At 39.6% G+C, this 9,384-nt stretch overlaps 1 protein-coding gene across 1 annotated transcript; it reads left to right on the plus strand.

The window, feature by feature from the left end:
- Positions 1–1,965: 1,965 nt before the first annotated feature.
- LOC147333594 (uncharacterized) lies at positions 1,966–9,381 on the plus strand. Its single transcript, XM_086286393.1, has 6 exons — positions 1,966–2,063; positions 4,373–4,414; positions 4,495–4,761; positions 6,538–6,777; positions 7,091–7,327; positions 8,060–9,381. Exons 1-6 carry the CDS (start codon positions 2,033–2,035, stop codon positions 8,155–8,157), a joined length of 915 nt encoding a protein of 304 aa, XP_086142519.1. The 5' UTR covers positions 1,966–2,032; the 3' UTR covers positions 8,158–9,381.
- The last annotated feature ends 3 nt before the right edge of the window (positions 9,382–9,384 follow it).

The raw sequence follows: 9,384 nt of genomic DNA on the forward strand, positions 1-9,384 counted from the left end.
TGCAGTGTGACTGGGGCAGGTTATTCTGATCATTCCTCCTCTGCTGCAAGACCAAAGATGATCATCATGTAGCTGTTAAGACAGTAATGGAAACTTTACACCTGACTAGAATCAGCTTCCTGTGAAGACTGCTGACCTTCTGAAGCAGAGCAAACACTGCTCTGACATCCTGTCAGCTGACACAGCTGGATGTATACCCCTGAAGTATTTCATCTTCACAGAAATGACAAAAACATAGTAATGACACTGAGAACTGTACGACAATCATCCAACACAGAGCTTCACATCATTTACAGGTACTCATAATTTCCTACACTAGTTTATTTATCATAGTTTGTGTGAGTGTTTAAAGCTGACAATCAGCAGGCTTACAGCCAAACTCTGTTCTCACAATTCCCTTTCAGTATGCTTAAACCATACAGTTGTCAACAATGCTTCACATAAATTGATAATTACACTTAAATTTAGCATGGTGGCACGGTGGTTAGCACTGTTGTCGCACAGCAAGAAGGTCCTGAGTTCAATTCCACCATCAGGCCGGGGTCTCCCTGTGTGGAGTTTGCATGTTCTCCCCGTGTTTGCGTGGGTTCCCTCCGGGTACTCCGGCTTCCTCCCATCGTCCAAAGACATGCAGCTTGTGGGGATAGGTTAATTGGATAATCCAAATTGTCACTAGGTGTGAATGTGCGAAAAAATGTGAGTGCGAATGGTTGTCTGTCCCTGTGTGTTGGCCCTGCGACAGACTGGCGACCTGTCCAGGGTGTACCCCGCCTCTTGCCCTATGACAGCTGGGATAGGCTCCAGCACCCCCCGCGACCCTGAAAAGGATAAGCGGAAGCGAATGGATGGACACTTAAATTTAATCAGTATGTCATCTGTGACACAAAATCCTAAAACAAGCCTGATGTGACATTTGAGGAAACTGAACCTTTCCATATACATGTAAAAGCATCAAGAACAGTGTGGTATTGAGTACTGATTCAAAGTGTTTGCTTTACCAGCTTGTAAACAGGAACAAAGCAGTGTCTGTTCTGTATAAGGTCCAGCTTCATGTATTGTTTTTGTGAACAACCAGTATTGCATAACATCCGAGGCTGTGGTTGGCTGGAAACCTGCATGATGGCAAGAAATGGTAGGATGTGGTCTGGTGTAGGATGTTCGTCTAAAAAGCATAGCTACTGTTTCTCTAAGCAAGCTGCAGAGTTTGGATAGTCTCTTAAGAGAATTCTGTCAAAAGAGAAGTTTAGCAAAGAATGCTTAGATAGTTGGAATAGTTAGTAGAGTTGCCAACTGTCCTCTAAAAAACGGAATCGCCCAGTATTCAGAGAAAATGCTACACCTTTCATATTGAGCTGAGAAGGAGCACAGTTTGTCCCGTACTTCAGCTAGAATGAAACAAAAACACAAAGCTGGAGTTATTCTGCGTCTTTATGCTGCACAGCTGCCTCTTCTTCTCTCATTCTCCCCCCCTCTCTCTCTTGTTGCTACTTCAATCATGAAAATGATCACTGATCAGCTGATCGGCTTTTCTCTAGTTTGTTTACCGGTCACTTTGCGCTAAAAAGGGAAACCAGCAGATGAACAACAGCAGCATGTTTAAGCTTGATCAGCTGTTGTTAGAGTTTATTTAATATTACTTTCTAATTGTCTACTTGTCATGATGTCGGTTTGGTTATTTGGTGAGAGGGAAACATGAAGATGAAACCAGGAGATGTCCTTACTGAACCATCAGAGCTGTGATGGAGAAACAGGTTTACCTTTTAGGAGACATGAATGAGTTGAAGTTATGAACTGTTTCTGAGAGACAAATAACACCAGGATCCTTTTCTAAGCAGCTGACAGCTGGTAACTGTGCAGGGGCGGGTCTATCAAAGTTTTGCCAGGGGGCCATGAAGGGCATTAACAGGGAAGGGAGGGTAAGCAAAGAGCTTTCACTCTGAGGCTTCTGTCTTTAATGTGGTAACATGCTGCCGTAAAGAGCTGAAGTGAGACTCTGTTGCTCACTTTCATCTTCAGTCATCATCAAGACACCATGAAGACTGCAGCCGTCACACTGCTCTTTGGTGAGTCACACAGAGCTCCTACACTTAATAATTTCAGCTCCCACAGAGATCAGAGCGAGTCCAGCTAAAGAACAGACACTCTGTGAATGCTGAGTTTCCTTGGTGCTACAGGAGGTAAAAACAGGAAGTCAGCTTGTTTTTGTAGACAGGTGTGAAGTAGAGACAGCTGCAGCAGAAATGAGAAAAATAAATTAAATTAAGAAACTAGAAAGGGACACATGCTTCATCTTTTATCCCGTTTTGTACAATTAATATACATGATAAAAGTGTATTAAACTGTACGTTGTTGCGAAATCAGTTTTACCCCGGTTCTTTCTATTCCTCGAGCATCCAGAGATGGCACCGGACTCAGTAGTCATTTTCACAAAATCTTTTATTCATCTTTATTCATCTTCATTTATCTTCATTTAAGCATGCACTTCTAGAAGGGAAGACGAGGCCGGTGTCCCTCTCCAAAATCTTCACCCCTTTGTTAGTTACAGCCAGCTTTATAGAAGTGACCCCATCATAAAACCCCCCACGGTGTGCTGCAAACTCTGTCTGTGTCTATGTGCACGAGCACGTGAATGCCTACATGTGCACGTTCCCACGTGTCTATGTGAGTGCTCGTGAGTGAGTGCGTGCGCATACCTGTGTGTATGTGTGAATGCACATGAGTGAGTGTGCGTGTGGATGTGTGTGCGTGACAGTTAAAACACTGTGGGTGAAGATATCTTCCTAGAGGTCATAAAACTCCCCCCACAGTTACAAATGTTAACACCCCCACCTTAAAACATCCTCTGGGGAATTTCCACTCAGTGGGGGAGAAGCCTTCTAAAATCTACTCCTAACTTCACAACCCAATGAGGCCTTTATTACTTTACAGACAGTGTCTCTACAATAATCCTACATTCTATGTTAACACATTTCTAAACTCTAAAATAAGCTAAACACTCCTACAACGTCTCCTGTCTTTATCAGTTCAGTTTCGACCATACCGATGGTTCATGTTAAATATGTCATGCTGTTTTTAACATCAAACACTAAACACATAGTTCTCTGAGTCAGTAACAAGTAGTAGCAACGTTTAGAAAGAATGGAAAAAATAATAATTTAAATACACAAAATAGAGGGAGGAAACTCCTCTCTGGCAGGAGCATTAAAACTAAATTATCTTCAGAATATCTGTGATTACAGAATGAAACACAAGATGACTTGGAAGCTGAAGTCCCAAACTCAAAAACACTGCTTAAACTGACCCGAGACCATATTTTTTTTTCTTCTGGGTTTCAGGAAGATGGATAATCATCTTAAAACAGATTGTTTAAAATTTGGTCCTACCGAGTTCAGCAACGGCATTTGTCAGTTTAAAGGAAAGGATATGAATGAGCTAAATGGGCTAATTTTTAAAAACCCAGAACCAGCTCTCTGTTTTGGGCAGCCAGTTGGCTGCTATTCTTTTAAGGACTCAGGCTGCCAAGAAAACCTCCAAAACTACTCAAAATGAATTGCTCAATTATAGGGGAAATATTGCAGACAGCATCTTTTTAGCTGTGAAAGCTAATTAGACAGCAGAATTAGCACCTGTAAGCCACTGTGTGATTGTGCTCAGGTACGTGACTGAAGAAATCTTCAATGTGAAAAGGTTTGTATCTCCCAATCACTGATGAGAAGTGCTGAGGGATTAAAAATCAGTAAAGGAGGAGCTCTGGCCCTGTAAGCTGGAAACAAACTCATTATTCTTCGTGAAGTCAATCAAACTTGAGATTTAGGATTTAGCTTGTCATGATTTAAAAGCTGTTCAGGTGCCTTTAGTGAGGAATGACTTCCTCTGATGACATTATCCCAAAAGGCCTGATACATGAAGTGCTGCACAGATGGTTGAGCTTTGGTAACCCAGCAGATTTTTGTAAAGTGCTTCTAACAGTTTACAGGCTGATGACTTGGTTGGGCTAACTTTATCCAGGCATGCCCAGATTAGGTCATGCTTTTAAATATAGCCATCTAAGACATCAAGCGTGGATATCACAGCAGATGGCCACCCCTACCTGAGCCTGGCTCTGCCGGAGGTTTCTTCCTGTTTCAAGTGAGTTTTTTCTTCCCACTGTCACCAAAGTGCTTGCTCATAGCGGGTCATATGATTGTTGAAACCCAACAATCTCTGTATGTATTATTGTAGGGTCTACCATACAATATAAAGCGCCTTGGGGCGACAGTTGTTATGAGTTGAATATCTCCTAGAAAAAGAGCAACAGCAGTTTTTTTTTCTCTGAGGACAATAAGAAGGAGTTTAAAGACTTTTAACTCTGTGGACTTTTCACCTGTTACAGGTGTGTGTGTGCTGCTGCTGTCTGCACCGACTGTTTCTGCAGGTGAGTCGATGGAAGTGAAAACAATCAGTGAAACTCCAACAAGAACACAAATAAATTTGCTCTGTCTGTCTGTCCTCCAGTCTCTTTGCATGCTAAACCAGACTCAAAGCAGTTCTTCAGTAATTGTGGTCAAGTGTCTCTGCATTGTGTTGACGATAAACAGACAGCTGATGGATGGACAGTGAAGAGGACCAGAGGAGGACTCACTGAGGACTGTGGAGCAGCTGCAGGCTTTGATCTTGATGATTCTCAATGTAATCTCAATTTGTGCAGCCCCTCTGATGGAGCTTACTTCTGTGAAAGCTCATCTGGACAGCGTAGCGATGAAGTTAACATCACTGTTTCAGGTACAGATTAGTGATGGGATTTCTGGCTCTTTTTAGAGAACCGGCTCTTTCGGTTCGGCTCACTAAAAAGAGCCGGCTCCTTCGGCTCCAAACCGGCTCTTCAGGTTGTTTTGTTGCTTTAATTAATTTAGTATTAACAACAAAATAAAATTATGCACAAAAATAATTACTAATGTAAAAAAAAAGTGGTATTATTTATATATAAATATATGCAGTTGCCCCTAGAGACAAAGCACGTACAAACTCCAAAACACATTTCTAGCGTTAACTGGACTTCAAAACAGAGCTACTAGATCACTTAAATTACACAATTGAAAGCATGTGTGTATTGTTTGTGTATTTATACACAAGCACTCATATATATTCAAATAATTTAAAAAAATGTTCATTTACCTGTTACTACCACACACCAAATCTGGTCGTTGGTACTTGCTGGCTTGTGTAGCCACTACGTAACAAAAGCTCAACACTGCCCCCTAGCATCCTGGAGCACTTCTGTTGTGTTTGTACGTGTTTTGTTCTAGTGGCCACCGTAAATATAATTTTATTTATTCACTCCACATAAAATGTAATAAATAAATCATATAATACAAAAACCAACTCTTCACATTTCAACTTTTAACTATTTAAATTTTCAGCTTTTTCCTTTTACAAATTTAAAATGAAACAACACAAAACACTGCAAACCACAACACAATAAAATATAAATTAAAATATGAAAACAAAAAGAAGATGCATATTCTCTGTCATATGGACCTGCATGAATAAACTTTCTGAATCCTTTATCATCTGCAACTGAAAATAGTTGTGGATGATTACTATACCTTTCTAATGTATAGTAATGTATAGAATCAGATCTGATTCTGAAGGAAGTGATCTTTTTCCTTATTCAAACTCTTTTCCTTGACTATAATAGAAATGTCATAGAGATCAATGAAAGGTTGTAGTTTACATCTTACTTTAACGATACATGTTCTTCCCCTGTTAATGTATTCAAGTCACATAAACTAGAAGAGCCAGTGAAATCTATCCCATTGTTACAAATGTTGGAATATTAAAGAAGGAACAAAGAGGTCCATATTCACTGTAGTGGCACAAAACCTCTATTTGACATTTAACACTGCTGGATTTACTAAAGAGACTCAGTGTCCAAAACTAAATAGATTTTGCATTTCAAATATTTCAAACTCAACCACTCTGTGCTCCTCCGCCACTGCCTTGTTTGAGTTTTGGACAAAATGGATTCTGGGATATTGAATTCCGTCATTTCAAGCTGATTGGAAAACAAAACAGCCAATCAGATTTTTTTTGCATCCAAGTCTGTGATTGGCTGGTTTTGTAGCACAAATACAACAGTGTACAGAAAGAGTTGAGCGCCCACAGGCAGAAATGTTGAGAGCGCGAGTAACACAATGTGAGCAAGAGCAAATGCAAAAACTGAGTGACAGGGGCTGCTGTTGTGTGTGTGTGTATGGACAATAGCAAACACTGAAATACAGTTTTTGCACGCAGCAATGACTTTTGTTCACTCAAATTTATCTTTTCTTCGCTCAAAATAAATTTCTCCTCAAAATGCAACACTTGCACCTGCAATTTTTTTTTTTACATGCACTCAGAATAGTAGCACAAAAATAACGCCAAAAACCAAAGTGGCTGTACTGTCTGACTGACTCCAAAGTCACAGGTGACTGATGACCCCTGCTGAAGCTTTAGCTTCTGACTGCTCTGTTAGTGTAACTCTGTCTCTCTTTATGAATCGTTTTGTCTCTTATACAGAAAAAGGAGTGATCCTGGAGATCCCTGCACTTCCTGTGATAACAGGAAGTGATGTCACTCTGCGTTGCAGACAAAGCAATGGTGACATGGTGGCAGCTTACTTCTTCTTCAGTGGACGTCTTCTTGGATCTGGATATAAAGAGCACACCATCTCCAATGTGCAGCAGTCTAATGAGGGTCTGTACTGGTGTGCTACTGATCTGGCTGGACCATCTCCTAAAAGCTTCCTGAAGATCAGAGGTCAGTACACTGACATCATTTCATGTCATTGTGGATACATAGTACAAAAGTCACCTGTTTAACATTTTCCTAAACACTTTCCTTGACCTTGATGGAAAGCATCATGAGGTGGAGGAAAGGTGTTGTCACGAAGAACTGAGGAAGAGTAGAATCATATATTTAAGACAATTCCCTATCAACAACCATTAGTGAGGAATGAAATCATTAGCAGTGTTTCTGAGCGTGCGGTGCCAAGTTTGGACCAAGTCATTTTACTTTGAGTGACAATACGATTTAATGAACTGAAATCACTCCCTCACCTCTCCTCCTACAGATCCTGTAACTGCTTTCAGATCTTCTGTGGCTCCTCATCTTGAAACCATGCGCTCCAGCTCCTCTCTTCCCTCTTCTTCTCATCCAACCAGCTCCTCCTCACCTGCTCCTCAACCTCCTCCTTCCTCTCTGTCTGTGTTCAGACTTCTCTTCCACCTGCTGGTCTTCTGTCCATATTTCATCACAACCGGTCTGCTGCTGTCTATTTACCTGGACCGGATCTCCGCCACACGCTCAGGTAGATATCTGCACACAGGTGCATCACTGTGAGCTAGGTGATGTGTTTCATTGTTTTTAGTTTTGCTTCATTGAGTTTAGATATCTGTGTTCATGGTGTTTTGAGTTTACGTTATCATAATTATTATTACTGGTGTAGGAGTAGATTGTTCCTGGATTATTTTCTCAGTTTAGTCTTCATGTTTCTTACGTTTGGAACCTTTTAGAAGTAAAATTATCGTGGTTAGAGTTGTAGTTCATTTTCACTTTCTTGTTTTTCAGCTTTTACTTCATGTTTGGTGTGTCTATGTCACTGTACTTTTGTTGTTGCTTTTTTTAATCTTTTCGGTTCTTGATTTAGTTTTGCTTCCCTTATCTCAGTGTCCCTGATTAGTTTCAGCTGTTGTTGTTTTCTGGTGTTTCCTGATTCATCCTCATTGTGACTGTGTGTAGCAACAGTTTTCACTTGTCTTCTGTTTGAGTCTCTGTTAAGATACTCTCCTGTTTACCCGTCATTCATGTGTCTAATAAAAGCTGTTTTTTAATTAGTGTGTCTGCATCTGGGTCCACTGATGATCAATCAGTAGGCAAAGGAAGTAAAACGTCTTCACACTTTCTTCATACTTATATCTAGATTAAATAAACATCTTTGTGTGAGTGCTAAATGAAGCGAATCCAGGAAACCTAAAGACACAATAGTTATGTTAGACGTGTTTCATTGTACTGGTCACTGATGTTTTTACTCTGTCCACAGGAAACAGAGTTGTTGTTTCCATGGAGATGACCCACCAGGGTGGGCAGAATGAGGAGGTTGCTGTTGATGTCACCACTGAGCATGACTTCTCTGAGTGATCCAAATTAATGTTTCAGTGCAGCAGGGACCTGAAACATGTCAATCTTCTTAAATTCTGATGAAACTTTATGATACATGATCAAAGAGAGCGACCATCTCATCGGAAGCTTCAGCTTCTTGTTTATTAGAAGGAAAACGTAATTCTGGTTTTCTCTTGTTCACTTCCTGTGAAGCCCCTGAAGCTGTTTCATCAGAGCCTCACTGAGGCTGTTAATAACTTGTTATATATACTTTATGTCTGTCATTAAAAACTATAAATAAAGATATATTTCCTACATTCACAATATTAATAAAATAAATATGTATGAAACAATAGAAAAAATAGAGTGGGCCTTTCTGCTTTATACAGCATTCTTTTAGGAGTATAACATAAGAACAAGAGCAACACTGCCCATGTCTTCTTTAAAAAAGCAACGACAGAGAAACTTTACAGAGACATGAAATTATAGTTTCATATGACTGATAAATTCAATCAAATAAAAACACATTTTTAAAAATCCTGATAAGCAGAATTAAATAATCAAAACAACCCACAACAGTGTGGACAGATTTAATGGAACTTTACTGAGCTACACATTCATCGGTCATGTTTATATGAATATAAAACCATTTATGGCTGAAACATAAATCATACATGTATATCAAAAATAAAAATATTCTGAACATTTGTCATTAATATGAAATGATGAACTGATAAACTGTTTGAGTCAACGTCCTGTCTATAAGACAGTTTGCTGGTGATTATTTGGTAATTGTGTTTTATGACATGGATCTGTTAGCAACCCACCAGCTAGTTCTTAGAAAAACATTAACATCAAAACCTCATGTATAAATCAAACAAAGTACAAAGTAGTTTGTGAAAAGACAGTAGATGTGATGCAGACGAAAAGTCGCCTGACAGTAGAAATCACCACTTGGCAGAGGTTTGGCTGGTTCACGAGTCATTATGGCACAGTACTGGTTTGGTTTCCAGTGTCTAGAAACCCAACTCAGGGGTCACAGATAAACCACATGTAAGTTTTCTTATTTCATATTTCATTCATACACTATATTTTCAACTTAAAACATACATTTAAACTATTATACACAGAATACTATTTATAAAGTGCTTTGCAAACAAATGTCACCTGATCTTTGGTGTTTATTTTTAACAGTTGATTTGTGTTTTTATGTGTCTCGTCTGAGCAGAATCCTGAACTGAGATCAGTAAATAAAGCTTGTTTCCT

This window comes from Aulonocara sp. 'chitande type north' Nkhata Bay, linkage group LG3 (assembly GCF_057382095.1).
Source record: "Aulonocara sp. 'chitande type north' Nkhata Bay isolate Kocher_YH1m ecotype deep benthic linkage group LG3, A_spYH_male_GT1.1, whole genome shotgun sequence".
In the NCBI taxonomy this organism is placed as follows: domain Eukaryota; kingdom Metazoa; phylum Chordata; class Actinopteri; order Cichliformes; family Cichlidae; genus Aulonocara; species Aulonocara sp. 'chitande type north' Nkhata Bay.